The sequence below is a fragment of the Bubalus bubalis genome, chromosome 12, assembly GCF_019923935.1.
Source record: "Bubalus bubalis isolate 160015118507 breed Murrah chromosome 12, NDDB_SH_1, whole genome shotgun sequence".
In the NCBI taxonomy this organism is placed as follows: domain Eukaryota; kingdom Metazoa; phylum Chordata; class Mammalia; order Artiodactyla; family Bovidae; genus Bubalus; species Bubalus bubalis.
Genome location: NC_059168.1, coordinates 96,589,086 through 96,606,871, shown reverse-complemented (window position 1 = coordinate 96,606,871; position 17,786 = coordinate 96,589,086). Strand labels below are relative to the sequence as shown.

General features: G+C 43.6%; 1 protein-coding gene across 3 annotated transcripts in view; it reads right to left on the bottom strand.

Annotated features, from left to right (window-relative positions):
- Positions 1-17,786, bottom strand: part of MVB12B (multivesicular body subunit 12B) — a 194,157-nt gene that overhangs the window by 162,305 nt on the left and 14,066 nt on the right. For all 3 annotated transcript variants that reach the window (XM_044926343.2, XM_025261688.3, XM_045162319.1), the window contains exon 2: positions 17,242-17,364. In XM_044926343.2, coding sequence (XP_044782278.1) covers positions 17,242-17,364 — 123 coding nt within the window. The remainder of the gene's footprint in view (positions 1-17,241; positions 17,365-17,786) is intronic.

Here is a 17,786-nt window from a genome sequence, read left to right as displayed (position 1 = left end):
TCTTAACACTGTAAATGTGGACCACAAAACTTGAGAAAGGTGGCCCTGAAGCATTCTGAGTCTTAGGCATTAAGGAGTAATCCAACAAGTATTTCACAAGCATGCAATAGTGTATTTCTTGCTTACATATGTAATGTAAGGCTGGATCATAAACTTAGGGGAAGATTTCTGACAGGCTTAGAAACAAACAGATTCTCTAGTTAACCCTGAATTAACATAAAATTAAAGCGAACCAGGACTTCTACTTCCAGGAGTATGGAATAGATATACTTTTTCCTATTCCTCCTACGTACAACTGAAAACCCTGAACATTATATGAAACAAACAGTAAGTGGACTCTGAAAGGTGAGAGAAGAAGGCAAGCAGGTAGGGACCTCGGGACCCAAGGTACAACATGGCGGTGAGTTTCTGGGTTTCCGTCAGTCTGACACATCCCTGACTTGGAGCTAAAGAGGCCAACAACCCGGAAACAGCAACAGACACAGACCAAATATTGCCCCCGCCCCTGCTAGCTACTTTCTCTAGAGGGGCTCCTAGCAAGACAGACACTTTCAGGCAGTACCGGATTCCAGCCAAACACCACATAAAATACAGTGGCCCCACCCCTACTCATGCCAGCAAAACCAAGGTAGGGAGCCCAGACTTCCATTCTCACCAAGCTATAACAAGACATCCCCCCACCTCAAGATGGTGCCAGGGAAGGCCAAGTAGGGAGCCAGGACTTTCACCATGATCATCTGTCTACCGAGGCCAGCTCCCCAGCCCTGTGATGTCAGTGGAGGCCACGGGGGAGCTGTAATGAGACACTCCTGCCAGGAAGGTTTAAGTGAGGCCTGGAGAAGGCAGTGGCACCCCACTCCAGTACTCTTGCCTGGAGAGCCCCAGGGACAGGCGAGCCTGGAAGGCTGCAGTCCATGGGGTTGCACAGAGTCGGACACGACTGAGCGACTTCACTTTCACTTTTCACTTCCATGCATTGGAGAAGGCAATGGCAACCCACTCCAATACTCCTGCCTGGAGAGTCCCAGGGATGGAGGAGCCTGCTGGGCTGCCGTCCATGGGGTCGCAGAGTCGGACTGAAGTGACTTAGCAGCAGCAACAGTAGGGAGTTAGAAACCCCCACCTCCATCCAGCAGTAACAAGGAGCCCCAACTCCTCAGGTGTCACCAAAGGGAGAAACTGGACTACTACTTCCTGTCAAGAATCACAGCAGTCTCAAAAGAAGCCAGGTAAAATAGATTAAATAGAATCGAAAGTCACGTAGCATAGTACCCCAAATTTCCAGTCTCCTATCAAAATTCACTCATCAAAGAAAATCATCAAGAAACAGAAAGATCTCAAACTGAATACAAATTAAAAAATGAATATGCCAAGGTCATGATTACAGAGATGTCAGAATGACCGGAAAAGAATTTTTAAAGCAGCCATTGTGAAAATGTTTCACTGATCAATGATGAACATGCTTGGAGCAGATGAAAAGACAAAAAGTCTCAGCAAAGAAACATAAAGTTTCATATATAAATAGAAAATAAAAGAACCAAAATGAAATTTTAGGACTGAAAAATATAATAACTGAAATCAATATAATAGATGGGCGCAACAGCAGAAAAGAAGACAGAGAAGAAAGAATCAGTAAACTGAGAGAGAGTATAGAAATAATCCAATATGAACAACAGAGAGAAAACAGACTGAAACAAAAAATGAACACAGTTTCAGGGACCCATGGGACTATAACAAAAGATCTAACATTCCTGCCGTCAGAGTTCCAGGAGAGAAGAAAGAGGGTGAGGCTGAAAAAGAACTTAAAATAATGTCTAAAAACTTCCTCAAATTTAGCAACAGGCACAAATTCACAGAATCAAGGAGGTAAGCAAACTTCAAACAGAATAAATCCACATAAATAAATCCAAATAAATCCACACCAAGACATATCACAGTTATTTAAACTTCTGAAAAATTAGGACAAAGAAACATTTTTGAAGAATTGAGAAAAAAATGACACTTTACTTCCAAGGGGAAGAACAATTTGAATGACTGCAGATTTCTCATTGGTAATTATAGTGGCCAGAAGGAAATGACATATCCTTTTTCAAGTGCTAAAAGAACTATCAACCCAGAATCCTATATCCAGTGAAATATCCTTCACGAATGAACAAGAAATAGAGACATTCTCAGATAAAGAAAAACTAAGTGAATTTGTCTCCAGCAGACATACTCTAAAACATTAAAGGACACTCACTAAGCAGAAAAGAAATGATAAAAGAAGGAACTTCGAAACACTAGGAAGGAAGAAAAAAATATGCCAAGCAAAAATATGAGCAAATAAAGTAGACTTTTCATGCCTCTTGAATTTTTAAAATTATGTTTGATAATTAGAAACAAAAATTGTAACACTGCTGACATGGTTCTATATATATGTAGAAAAAATATTTAAGATAATCATATTTATAAATGAAGGAGAGTAAAAGTAGTCATGTATGGATGTGAGAGTTGGACCATAAGGAAGGCTGAGCACCGAAGAATTGCCGCTTTCAAATTGTAAGGAGATCAAACTAGTCCATCCTAAAGGAAATCAACCCTGAATATTCACTGGAAGGACTGACGCTGAAACTGAAGCTCCAATACTTTGGCCACCTGATGTGAAGAGCTGACTCACTGGAAAAGACTCTGATGCTGGGAAAAGCTGACAGCAAGAGGAGAAGCGGGAGACAGAGGATGAGACGGCTGGATGGCATCACTGACTCAACAGACATAAGTCTGAGGAAATTCAGGGAGATGGTGATGGACAGGGAAGCCTGGTGTGCTGCGGTTCATGGGGTCACAGATTGTCTGACATGAATGACTTAGCGAATGAACAACAATAACAACAACAAAAGGATATAGAAGAGAGTAAAGGTTCCGCACTTCATATAAACCAGTAAAATGATGTCACCAGGGGATTGTTACAAGGCACACACATAGATACAAACAAAATGCAAGACCTAGAGCAACCTCTAAAAACGCCATACAGAGAAGTACATGCAAAAACACTTCGCTAAGCTAAAAATGAAATTCTAAAAAATGTTCAAGTAACTCACAGGAAGTCAGGAGAAAAATACAGGGGAAAAAACCTCTAGAAAATAAAAAATAAAACGGCAGCTTTAAGCCTTACCATATCAGTAATTACACTAAATACAAACAGTCTTAATATACCAATTAAAAGACAGAGATTGGCAAAGGAGATTTAAACCTTTGATCAAATTATGTGACATCTACAAGAAACTTATTTCAAACATAATTCCATAGGCAAGTTGAAAGTAAAAGTATGGAAAAAAATGTATTATGAAAGCTTTAATAAAAAGGAAGCAGGAGTAGCTATACTGATACCAAATAAAACAGACTTCAGAGCCAAGAAAATTACCAGAAAGGGATATTATATAATGATAAAATGGCCAATACACCAAAAAGACATAGCAATCCTAAATGGTAAGTGTAAAAACAACAATGCTGAAAAATATGTGAAGAAAAAAACTGATACAAATGAAAGGAAAAAAAGACAATTCCAAAATTACAGTTTGAGACTTTCCTTTCTCAAAAATTAATAAAATGCCTGGATGGAAAATCAGCAAGGATACAGAGAAACACAAACAGCACTATCAACCAAAAGGATCTAATTGATATTTAAAGAAAATTCCACTCCGTAACAGAAGACGACACAGTCTTTTCAAGCAACCATGAATGCATGCCAAAATGGACCATTTCATGGGCTATAAAACAAACCTCAACAAATTGAAGAGAACTGAAGTCATTCAGAGTGTGTTCACCAATCACAGTGGAATCAAACTAGAAATCAATAACAGAAAGATTACGGAAAGACTAAATTCTTAGAAACTAAACAACACAATTCTAATAATCCATGGGTCAAAGAACTCTAGAGAGAAATTTAAAAATATTTTGGAGAGAATGAAAACAAAAATAAAGCATATGAAAATTTGTGGGATACAGCTTAAGCAGTGCTGAAAAGGAAATTTCTTAGCACTAAATGCATATATTAGAAATGAAGAAGACTCTTAAATCAATAATCTAAGCTCCTACCTCAAGAATAGAGAAAAAGAGCAAAATAAACTCAAAGCAAGCAGAAGGAAAGGAATAATAAAGATAAAGGCAGAAATCAATGAATTTGAAAACACAATATAGAAAATACCATGAAATAAAGAAAAATTGCTTTAAATGTTAATATAATTGACAAACTTCTATCTAGGAAGACAGATAAAGAGAGAAGACAAATTATTAATATCAGAAACACAGAGTATTATTATAGACTTTGCAGACATCAAAAGGATAATAAAGGAATGCTACGAACAATTCTACACACGTAAATTTGGTAACTTGGATGAAATAGGTCAAGTCCTTGAAAAACTCAAATTATCACAACTTACCCAATATGAAATACATTATTTGAATAGCCCTATAACTAGTAAGAAAAGAGAATTCATCATTTTAAAACTTTCAAAAAATGAATTTCCAGGCCCAGACCTCACTAGACAATTTGACTTAATGTTTAAAGCCTATCCAAGCCTCTTATCCTCATCCATCAGAGGGCAGGCAGAATGAAAACCACAATTACAGAAAACTAGCCAAAATGATCACATGGATCACAGCTTTCTGTAACTCAGTGAAACTATAAGCCCTGCCATGTAGGGCCACCCAAGACGGAAAGGTCATGGTGGAGAGTTCTGACAAAATGTGGTCCACTGGAGAAGGGAACAGCAATCCATTTCAGCATTCTTACCTTGAGAACCCCATTAACAGTATGAAAAGGCAAAAAGATATGACACTGAAAGATGAACCCCCAGGTTGGTAGGTGCCCAATATGCTACCGGAGAACAGCGGAGAAATAGCTGCAGAAGGAATGAAGAGGCTGAGCCACGATGTGAGGACCCAACTCATTGGAAAAGACTCTGATGCTGGGAAAGACTGAGAGCAGGAGGCAAAGGGGGCAAAAGAGGATGAGATGGCTGGATGGCATCATCGACTCAGTGGACATGAGTTTGAGCAAACTCGATGGTGAAGGACAGGGAAGCCTGGTTTGCTGCAGTCCCTGGGGTTGTAAAGGGGTGGATACAACTGAGTGACTGAACAGTAACAACAGCATTTTATTAACACCAACTCTACATAATCTCTTCCAGAAAATGCAATAGGAGGGAACACTTTTCAATTCATTTTATGAATCCAGTATTACCAAACCAGATAAAAATGGTACAAAAAGGAAACTACAGATAAACATCCCTCATGAATACAGAGTCAAAAATCCTAAACAAAATATTAGGAAAGAAAATTCAGCAATACACCGTGACTAATTGGGACTTATTCAAGGGATGCAAGGCTGGTTCATTCTTTAAAGATCAATGTAATTCACCATGTTAACAGGCTAAAGGAAAAAAATCACATGATATATTAATCAATGCAAAAAAGGCATTTGACAAAATACCCATTCATAATAAAAATTCTTAGAAAAACAGAAAAAGAAAGAAATTTTCTCAACTTGATAAAGAGCATCTATAAAAAACAAAACCCCACAGCTAATGTCATACTTAATGGTGAAAGACTGAATAAAGCAAAGATGTCTACTCTTACCACTCTTTTCAAAATAGTGCTAGAAGTTCTAGCCACTACAATAAAGCAAGAAAGAGAAATAAAAGACATACCGGCTAGAAAGGAAAAAAGGATGATGTGATAGTCTACAGAGAAATCCCAAGGAATATACACTAATAAGTGAGTTCAGCAAGGTCTTAAAATTCAGCAAAAACAAACATACAAAACTCAATTTTACTGAAATATTTCTATATAATAGCAATGAACACATGGACATCAAAATTAAAAATACAATTCCATTAACAATTGTTCAAAAAATAAATAAATAAAGCACTTAGGCTTAAATCAACTAAAACACATACAAAGCTTATCTGCTTGAATCTACAAAATGCTGCTGAAAGTAATTTTAAAAATAATAAATAAATGGAGGGACATACTATGATCATGAGTTGTAAGACATAACATAATAAAGATGTGAAATCTCCTCAAATTTATGTACAAATTTAAGGCTGTGATAATGCGATTTATAATAAAAAATGCATCTTTGGTTTTCACCCACAGTTCCTGGCTCACAGCTCCCCAAAACTTTGGAATCTCCTGAATAATAAGGGCAATGGGAGCATCTTTTGTCATAACATTTATTTTAAAAAGAAATTTTGGCCATGCCATGCAGCATGCAGGATCTTAGTTCCCCAAACAGGGAGCAAATCCATGGCCCCTACAGTGTAAGTATGGAGTCTCAACTGAGGGACTGCCAGGGAAGTCCCTTGTCAGAATATTTGGTCTCTTCTCCTTAGTTCCTGCAATCACTTCAGAGCCATAAAAGTGAAGTATGTGTCTTGTTATTCATAACAAGTCCCTTTTCACAACTGGGTTAATGTTCATGTGGTAACTTTTGGAAAGCACCTAAAGGTGGGGACTGGTTGCCAGGGAAACCAACCGTGAGTAAAGGGCTGCAACTTTTAGTCCTATTCCTTGATCTCCAGGAAGGGGAGAGGGGCTAGAAGTTGAATCAGTTACCAATGGCATTAATTTAATCAGTCATACCCATGTAAAGAAGCATCCATAAAAACCCCAAAGGATGAGGTTTGGAGAGCTTCCGGGTTGGTGAACATAGGAGATCTGGGGAGAGTTGTGTGCTAGGAAAAACAGCATGGAAGGTCCTCACCCTTTCCATATACCCTGCTCTATAAACTCTTCCATCTGGCTGCTCCAGCGGTATAGCCTCTCATAATAAACCAATGACCTAGTAAGTAAAATGTTTCTCTGAGTTCTGTAAGTCACTTTAGCAAAGTAATTGAACCTAAGGAATGAGGTCATTTGAATCCCTGAACTACAGCCAACTGGTTAGACACACAGGTGATAATCTGGGCTGGTGATTAGCACCAAAGTTGGGGTGGGGCATGGCGCAGACTTGCGGGATTGAGCTCTTAACCTGTGGACTCTGAAGCTATTTCCAGGTAGACAGTGTCAGAAGTGTTCAACTATAGGGTACCTACAGGTGGTGTCTGAGAACTGCTTGTTGTTGATACAGGGAACCACCTCCCTGTTGGTCCACAGCCCCTTTTACACATTAATTCCCATCTAAATTCCAATAAGATTATTCTAAAATTTATATGGAAAGACAAAGGAACTTGAATAGTTAAAAACAATACCTTAAATGAAGTATAAAGTTGAAGAAAACATTTTACCCAATTTCAAAACTTACTATAAAGCTATAACAATCAGTACTGAGTGGTACTGGCAGAGGGCTAGACACACAGAATAAAATTGAACGGTGAGTCACACAAATATGCCCGACTGATTTGTTTTATAAAGGTTCAAAAGCAATTCAACTTTGAACAAATGGTACAGGAGCAGCTGTTCATGCATTGAGGAAAATAAGAACTCTGACCTAAATCCACACCTTATACAAAAACTAAGTCAAAATTTAAAACAGACTTGTTAAATGTAAAACTGTAAAATATGTAGAAAAAATATAAGAGAAAATCTCCAGGATCCAGGGCTAGACTAAGAGTTCTAAGACTTAACACCAAAAATATGATTGATAAACTGATAAATTGGATTTCATCAAAATTTAAAGCTTCTGCTCTATATAAGATCCTGATAAGATAAAAAGACAGGTGAAAACTAGAAGAAAGTGTTTCCAAACAACAAGACTCACATTTATAATATACAAAGAACTCTTAAAACTCAACAGTAAAAAACCAAACAATCCAATTATAAAATGAGTAAGAAATGAAGCAACATTTCACTGAAGAAACAGAGATGGCAGATAAGCACAGGAAAAGATCATCATCAGCCACTAGATGAACATAAATGAAAACCAAACGAGTTATTACCACAACCCTATCAGAATGGCTAAAAACAACAACAAGAACAACAAATGTTGACAGTAAAAGACGCTGGAAAAGAAGTGGCAAAACTGGTAGAAATGTAAAAGGTTACCAGCCACCCAGGAAAGCAGTTTGGCATATTCTTACAAAACTGAATATCCAACTACCACACGACCAGCAAGCACACTCCTAGGCATTTATCCCGGAGGAATGAAAGGGCACATTAACACAGAAACCTGTGAAAAGCATTTATAGCAGCTTTAATCATGATAGCTCCAAATTGGATAAACAACCACGATGTCCTTCAATGGGTAAATCGTTAAACAATTTGCGCTGCAGTCGTATCAATTAAATCTATGCAGCAATAAAAAGGAACAAACTATTGACATACGCAATAGATTTTCTAGATGAAATCTCCAGAGAGTTATGCCGAGTTTTTGAAAACATAACAAAAAAACTTGCAAAATATTACATGGTATATTATTTCATTCATATAACATTCCTGAAAAGACAAAATTATAGAAATGAAGAACAAATTAATGATTGTCAGTGGTTAAAGAGGAGTTAGTTAATTCCTAGAGACAGAACACAATTTGATATGCAAACCAACCAATCCTGAGGCCATATGCCCACCTGCCCTCTTTTCTCAGGCTCCTTCAGTCTGAAACACTCTCTCCCTGCCCTAAATCACCCCAAGGCCAGCTATCTGACAACTAAGGCCACCCTGAAAGCCCAGAGCAAGCTGAAATTATTTAAACTAGACAATCCTAAATCTGCTTATGCTGCCTTGCCTTGCCTTCCCCACAGAAATCGCTCCTCCCTCCCTCTGCCTGCTGACTAACCCCTGGTGCCTCCCCGTGTGGCCCTCCATGGAGTGGATGGATCCCTTCTCTTAAACTGTGAGAATAAACTCTCCTTCCAATGGCAGTGTTCTGCTGATCTGTTGGCCTCACCACACCCGAAGAAAAATAAAATCCCAGGTAGTACATTTTAGAAGTGAAATGTTCTGTATTTTGACCATATCCCTGTCCATATCCTGGTTATGATGCTCTACGAGAATTTCCAAGATGTTACCGTTGGGGGGAAATAAAAACAAGCTCTCCCAGTAGTATGTCTTACAAATGCATGTGAATCTAACTATCTCAAAATTAAAAGTTTGACTGAAAAAAAATGAAAGAAAGATTAAAGCAAGTCCCTCTTCTTTCCCATTAATCCACTCAGTGAGGTTTCTTTGTCAGGAGGCTTTGTAAACGGTAAATAGGAGGTTGCAGTGAGCAGGATGGAGTGCCAGCACGCTGCAGTGCCCCCCAGGTCCTCTCTCCTTTCCCACTGATCCCACTATGGAGCAAGTCATTAGCGAGAATAAAGTCTTTGGGTCAAAACCAAAATGCATACTTGGTGGGGGAGAGCAGCCTAGAAGGAGGCAATTCAAGCCAGGATCTCTGAGAGTCATCCTGACCACAGCGATGCTTGCCTTGCACGCCCCTCCTGGAAGCCAGGCATGTGCGCATGTTAGTGGCCCTGCCAGGCCACCCGGTGCAGGTCCACTGGCCAGGGCTCTGCAGGGCACCCGGGAAGGTGCAGGGATGATGCTGTTACCGAAGCTGGCTAATCCAGACCACAGGAAACAAAGGCCCAAGGGCTGGCCATAAAGTCACTTTCTGTGTTTTCAGTGAATCTTTTTCATTTTATTTTCCTACAAAACAAAAGGCAGGAACACCTGGTGCCTTTTATGAAAAGTAGCTCTGGTTCTGAAAATGAACCAGCGTGTGGTGGGACTCGGGTCTGCGGTCATGTCTGCCCTTGGGAGCAGGCCCTGGGCAGCAAAGCCACATGGGCAGGAGCTGGGGGCAGTGGGAAGAGGCTGCCGCACCTGCTTCTGCATCTGCTTCGTGGAGCCAGAGCTTCCGGGGCGGGGAGGAGGGCGCAGCCCTCCTGTCTTCTGGCCCCGAGGAGTGGGGTGGTCCTCCTGCCTGGCTCGGGCCTCCCCGCAAGCATCAGCGTTCTGGAGACTCACGTTACAGCTGTGCTAGGCCGGACGTGTGATTATGTTCCCCAGTTTCCACCTGATATCTACAATGTGCTTTTAATTAGATATCATGACCGTCTTTGCATGTCTTTCACTGACTTTTTAAAACTTCTTGAGCTGTATGTAAAAATACCAATGTGCTTCAATTAGGCTTCAGCACTTGGCCAATTACTTTTTTCTTTCTCCACTTTTGTAGGTTGAACTTCACTTGCAGATTTAAACTCATCCTTCTCTATGGTACTCGACAACAGCCCACAGCCCCGGGGAGGGGGGCTGACCTCTCCTAGCACCCCAGAGCCCCTCTCATTTGGCAGTTTAGCATCAGAATCTTTGAATAATTTCCCATTACTTAGGAAATCTCAAATATATAAACTATACAGGTCCAGCAGTTTATAAGAAATGTTTTGCTGTTTAATCAGTCCCAGAAATAAATGGGAGTGTTGAGAGAAAGGAAGCGGGAGAAGAGGAAGCACAGAAGAAACGGGAAGTAAAGACCTAGGGGAGGATGGGTCCATGCATGGCCCTCGGGGGCCCATTTGCTGGTCAGAGGCCACGACCAAGGCTGGCTTCCCAGCACGCAGCCCTGGGAGGGACCAAGAATGACACAAACACAACCTTCTGGGACATCTTTGGTGGTCCACTGAGTACGAATCTGCCTGCCAACGCAGGAGACACAGGTTCGATCTCTAGTCTGGGAAGATCCCACAAGCCAAGGGGCAACTAAGCCTAGGCACCACAACTACTGAGCCTGTGCTTTGGAGTCTGCGCTCCCCAACAAGAGAAGCCACTGCAACGAGAAGCCCACACACCACAGCGAAGAGTAGCCCCGGCTCACCGCAACTACAGCAAGCTGGCGGGCAACAGAGAAGATCTAGCACAGCCCAAACATTCATTACTTTTAAAAACACACGACTTCCTGGGCTTTTCTCTGACCAGTCTCTGGACACCAAGTCCTCGGCTCCTCGGGGGCCTTGCTTCATCAGACAGCTATCACCGACCACACTCACTCAACACCTGCCCACCCTCAAAGGCAAGAAGACTCCTGATCCCAAGGCATCCTCTAGCCGCCACCCTCCCTTCCTTAAGGCATCTGTGCCCACACCTCCCACTTCGAGCCCACTGGCAGTCTTCTGAGCCACCACCAACTTCACAAGCACCTTCTAGTAACTGAGCCCAGTAGAAACAGTTCTGCTACTGCTGCTAAGTCGCTTCAGTCGTGTCCAACTCTGTGCAACCCCAGAGACGGCAGCCCACCAGGCTCCCCCGTCCCTGGGATTCTCCAGACAAGAACGCTGGAGTGGGTTGCCATTTCCTTCTCCAATGCATGAAAGTGAAAAGTGAAAGTGAAGTCGCTCAGTACGGTCTGATTCTTAGCGACCCCATGGACTGCAGCCTACCAGGCTCCTCCGTCCATGGGATTTTCCAGGCAAGAGTACTGGAGTGGGGTGCCATTGCCTTCTCCCAGGAACAGTTCAGCCTCATTTTATTTACCCCTTACAGAGCTTTGACTAATAATGACGACCACCCCTTCTATAAATACTCATTTCCCCCCCGTTTCTTACTAATCTTCCATCCACCTCTCTGGATGCTCAGCCCCAGCCCCCCGAGTGCCTCCTTCTCCCCACCCCTAATTGGTGATGCTGCAGTGGACTTTGACAAGGAGTCTGAGGTGACAGGACCATCTCCATGATGCTACAGGGTCTCCGATGTGATGATAACACTCAGACATCTCCCCGGACTTCAGACCTAAGGCTGCTCAACATCCCTACCCAGATATCACATGAGCAACCCAAGCTCAGTGTGTCCACAACTGAACCAACGGTTCCCCTCCACCCTCAATCTTCCTGGTTGTCTATGTCCCCATCTCAACAGAGAGCATCAACATCCCCCCAGCTGCTCAGCAAGACACCCTTAATGTCGCTCTGGTCCTTCCCTTTCTTCACCTCTGCACCTATCTCCCAACATTCAGCCTACGTTTTTTTCTGTGAAAGAATGTGCATTTGGGTCCCCAGGCCCCATGCTCCCACTTCCCTCCATTGTTAGTGGGTTAGGTTTCTATCCTCACACCCTACATCAACACAGACCCTACAAACTGAGCCCCCTGACTCAATATCTATGCCCTCCAATTACTTCTCCTTCTATACACATCAAGGAAACTTTTAAAAACACAAATGTAAGAACCTTTTTCTTAAAGTCCTTTAATGACTCCTACCACCCTCAGAATAATGACCAATGCCTTTGTGTAGCTTATAATCCTCTGGTGTGACATGACCTTATCCACCCCCACTACCTCATCTCTCACCTTTCCCCTTTCACATGATGGAACCCCTCCCAGGATACTGGAATTCCCGGGGTTTCTGCACAATAGTAGGGGGTCAATAAACAGCTGTGAAGCCAATGTGAGAAGCAATAAACACATAACATCAGGAAAAGCCTCACCAAGGAGTTTTCAAACTGGGTTCTGAAGGATGAGAAAATTTTTATCCAAAAAGGTGGGAACACAGGAATTTTGAAAATATGGGCCAAGTGGGTTCAAGGGCTTGATGGTACAAAGTGAAGTCGCTCAGTCGTGTCCAACTCTTTGTGACCCCACAGACTGTAGCGTATTAGGCTCCTCCATCCATGGGATTTTTCCAGGCAAGAGTGCTGGAGTGGGTTGCTATTTCCCTCTCCAGGGGATCTTCCCGACCCAGGAATCGAACCCAGATCTCCCTCATTGCAGGCAGACACTTTACCGTCTCAGCCACCAGGGAAGCCCCTTATTCCAAATGTGAGAAACTAGAGGTTTGATGAGGTTGGAGGAGAATAGAGTAGAAGAGACTGGAAGACACGTGTGTCAAGTTAAGGGATTTGGGTATCTGTCCTCTCTCTGGTTGTCTGAGAGGAGGATGCTCTTAGAGAGAAGATCCATGGCTACCACTTATTGCTTACTGCCCAGGCCCTCACCCCTGGAGGACTGCCTGGACTTACTGGTGATGGGAAACTGGACACAGAGTCTGGAAGGAGGGGGACTTGATCAATTCACCCCCCAGCCCCCAAATTTCACTTTACTCAACACTTGCTTGAGTGAGAACAGAAACACAAAATGTAACAACATTTTTTGAAGACAATAGGCAATACTTATCAAGTTTAAAATGTGAACACTCTGACCCAGTAATTTCAACCTATGAAATTACTCTATGGCACTAACAGGATGACCATGCCAAAATACAGACACAAGGGTGTTGTTTATTGCATTAAAAACAAAAATGGGAACAAATTCAATATTCTTCAATATTGAATTATTAGCCAAATTTTGGTGTGCATGTGTGCTAAGTCACTTCAATCCTGTCCGACTCTTTGCGACACCATGGACTGTAGCCTGCCAGGCTCTTCTGTCCAGGAGATTCTCCAGGTAAGAAAACTGGAGTGGGTTGCCATGCCCTTCTCCAGGAGAATCCTCCCAACCCAGGGATTGAACCCACTCCTCTTATGTCTCCTGTATATTGGCAGGCAGCTTCTTTACTGCTTGCACCACCTAGGAAACAGCCAAACAATAAATATGCATTATTAAGAGGAGGGGATACATCTATATAGACTGATACTGAGCTAAGCCCACAATAAATTTTTTAAGTTATGAGAGTATAAATGGTACCATCTCATTTGTATTTTAAAAAAACCCACAAACACATACACAGAAAGTCTCCCCTGAGACTTTCTAAACTCTAAATCAGGACACGTCAAAAATTAACAGGAAAAGCTAGTACAGCCCTTCCTGAGTTAGACTTGTGGGGTCCACAGGTACATATTATTTAAGAATGACTTAACTTAGACCAGCAGTTCTCAAAGTGTGGCCCCTGAACCAGCAGCATCAACATCAGTGGGCAATCGGTTAGAATGCAAGCTCCAGCCCCACCCCAGACCTACTGCAGCAGGAAGCCGGGGTGTGGGGTTCTCCAGAGAACTGAGCAAGAACCACCCCCACCTGGGCGTCTGGGAACAGTCCTTGAACTAGGTGATAAACTGTCACATCTGGGTCACCATGCCACAAAGACTCCCATTTGCACACGGGGTTTCTCAGGAAGGGAAGGAAGGAGCTCTTAGAGCACAGTGAAGAAAAAGACAAAAAAAATCTCTAAGTCTCTCGGAGGCCAAGACTCAGTTTGGCTGAGCCCCCACACCTGGCAGTTCTAAACGCTGCAGTCAGGGAGAATGAAGGCAGCCAGGAAAGAGCAGAAGCTGGGCACAGAGGGGCCAGAGGACAGACCTGGGCCTTGGCCGAACGTTCTAGACTCTGAGCCTGTGGCTGCCGGGCAGGAAGGGGAGGCTATTTCAGAGGCAGCTGCAGAAACAGGGACGGTAAACTGAGAAGTTTAGCAAGTGATGCCCAGCCCCTACCTGAGGAACCATCCCCTGACCGGCAGAGAAGTTGTCAAATTCAATTTTTATAAACAAACACTTGGCATCTTTTACTTCAAGCAGCACCAGGGCCTCTGCTCATTTTAAAATGGTTGTGCCACTGAGAGTCAGCGGTCCATCTGGCGTCCACTCTCGGGTCTGTGTGTCACGGTACTTAGCATGCTCTGAGCGCACAGAGGGATTAGGCCTCCTGCACATGCTGGAGAGGCCCCAGCCGTAGTCCGCAGCAGAGCCTCCTTCGGCCGCCGCACTTCTGTCTCAGCATCTCTGCAGCCCGGCCACCGCCAAAAGCCTGGCACTTCGGTTTGGATGTCAACCTCCCACTAAACGCTGGATAAAGGGAAGGGGGGTGTCCTTCCCCATCCCCCTTGAACTCAGGGTCAGACCTCTGAGGAAGCAGATGCTTGTCTAGCGGTCAGCACAAAGACAGGACTCCTGCATCTCTCCCCAGAAGGGCTTTTGGAGGAGCTCGGACACTCAGTCTTGGCGTGTGGAGGCTGGGTAATTGCCGAGCTGACCCTCTGGAGCCTCCTGGCCTGCTCACCTTTCACGATGATGCCTGGTGCAGCCCCACCATGAAATGTGCTTATTAATCTCACTCATTTGACACCGTGCTCTTCTGCCCTGAGCTCGACGTTAGGAGAAAATGATAGGGATAGATTCTGCTCCTGTCAGACTCACCAAGACTTTCAGAAAACCAGACTATCAAAGGCCATCTGCCGCCCACTGGCCCGGCATTCACAGTGACCCCAAAGGGGCCAGCAGAATGTTAAAGACACAGATCCACACGAGGGAACAGTCAGAAGACCCGGGTTTCCACCTCCCCCCCAGCCCTGCCCCCCACCCAGAGAGTCACCCTGGAGACGGTCCTCCCAGAGACAGGCGCACACCAAGCCCTTGCCCTGATTCACGATGCACTGCTTCATATCTAATTCATCAAAAGACACTTGGGCTGCTCAAATAAGGAACATTTTTATTAGCTTCCCCAAGAGTTTTATGGCATAAAGCCATACCTAATGATTCTATTTTATGGCAAGTTATACATTCAAACAGTGCTTTGAAGTCAGGCAGCAGGTAAAACTCAAATCTTTGTCAAAAAAAAAAAGATTCCCCCGTTCGTTCATTTTAAAAATGTTTATAAGCTTTCCAGCAGCTGGGAAAGTGATGTGGAGGATTGTAACAGGCTCGCCCTTCCTCACACGGGAGCCAGGGTGGGCTGACGCGACAGGCACTGTTCACCATGGGGCTGATTTTGCCTGCCTGCCCCCTTTGCCTGGGGACTTGTGCAAGTCTGAACACATTTTTGGTTGTCACACCTTGGGGGTTGGGGCTATTGGCATTGAGCATGAAGAGGTCAGGGATGCTGTCCCCACCATGCACGAGACAGCCCCACCACATACTACTATCTGATCATCTGGCCCAAGACGTCAGTAATGCCAAGGGTGAGAAACCCTGCCTTAGGGCTTCTTCTGGACTAGGCATGGCATGCCCCCCCAACTCACACCTCACATCAGAGGCTGATTTTATCACTGTGCCAGGTTTTCAGTGCTGACAAATGAGACTTATATTCTTTTACTCTTATGTATTCCGGGTATACATTTTCAATGAACAAGAATAAAACGTCATCCCAAACAAAATCTGTTCAGTTCAGTTCAGTCTCTCAGTCGTCTCTAACTCTTTGTGAACCCAAGAACCGCAGCACGCCAGGCCTCCCTGTCCATCACCAACTCCTGGAGTTTACCCAAACTCATGTCCATTGAGTCGGTGATGCCATCCAACCATCTCATCCTCTGTCATCAAACAAAATAAGGAAAGTGAAAAATAAGACCACCTTAGGGGTTTCCCTGGTGGCTCAGTGGTAAAGAATCTACCTGCCGATGCAGAAGACACAGGTTCGAGCCTGATCCGGGAAGATCCCACGTGCCATGGAGCAACTAAGCCCCTGTGCCACAACTACTGAAGCCCGCATGCCCTAGAGCCTGTGCTCTGCCACAGAGAAGCCACTGCAGTGAGACACCCTCACACCACAGCTCGACAGTAGTCCCCGCTCACCATAACTAGAGAGAAGCCTTCACAGCAATGGAGATGGAGCACAACCAAAAGTGAATAATAATTTAAAAAAAAAAGCCCACCTTAGAAGTTCAGAACACATGACAATAGTCACCGTTAACTAAAGCCGCCCAACAGTTCCTCTGCACATTTTAAGCCCCACCCAAGTTGGAATTTATCTACTGAAAAGACAACATAATTAATTTGAGCCATCGGTACTACTGAACATCACCACAGACGTGTGCTGAAAAGCAAAGCCAATTCTCTACTAAATTGTGGTGATGCGGTCATCACAGCCCTGGACTTGAGTCACCTGATTCACCACTCCCAAGCGCTGGGTCTCCATCACTTCCCTTCTTGGAGCTTGTGTTCTCCTGATCAGCACAGTGGACGGAAGGCAACTTGCCCTCCCACCCTCCAGGGAATTGTGAGAGCCAGCTGAGTTCATGTGTGGGAAAAACTGCTTTGTAAACTGTAAGAAGCTATATAAACACATGTCAATATATTTTTAACATTTATACAAGACAATCTGTGACAACCAAGGGTCTTTCAGATGCTTGGATTCTTTTCATGAAACGTCACAACTAAAAATGACTTTGGAAATCAACTAATTCAATCCCTTAATTTTATAGAATGTGAAGATGACCATCACAGAGGTCAAGTGACCCAGCTAAGGCCAAGCAACAGCCCAGATGGGCTCAGGTCCAGCCAGGACACTTCCCACACCTTGCCGCTGGTGGTGCTTTCCCTTCCTGTTTACATTCCTAGAGTGCAGAAACACATCTTACACACAACGTTCAGAGGGTCTTGAACAAAGGAAACAAATATCTGCCAAATCAATGAACCTTGACTTACCACATCATAGCCTGTCGGGGCTCGGTTCCGAGAAGCCACCACCCCGACTCCTGTGATGGGATCCATTGACGTCTCTGGCAAGGCTTCCGAAAGGTCTTTGACTTCAGGCATGGTGGCTTGCTCCTGATTCCAAAAAGGAAAAAGAAAGCACAAAATTCAAATGGAGCATTTAAAGTGAGCAATACAAAGTCTCAAACAGAACCAGAATCCTGGGGCAAATATCCTGAACTCAGCTTCACATACATGGACCAGCTAAGGGAGCCCTGGCTTTACCTGACCCTTTCCTCAGATCAAGAATTCAAGTAGGGATTTCCCTGGTGGTCCAGTGGCTAAGACTCAGTGCTCCCAAAGCCAGGAGGCCTGGGTTCGATCCCTGGTCAGGAAACTAGATCCCACATGCCACAACTAAGAGTTCACATGCTTCAACAAAGATCAAAGATCCCATGTGCCCCCACTAAGACCTGGCACAGCCAAATACATAAAGAAATACTCTATTAAAAAAAAAAAAAAAAAAGAATTCAAGTCATCTCCAGCCACTGCTCTTC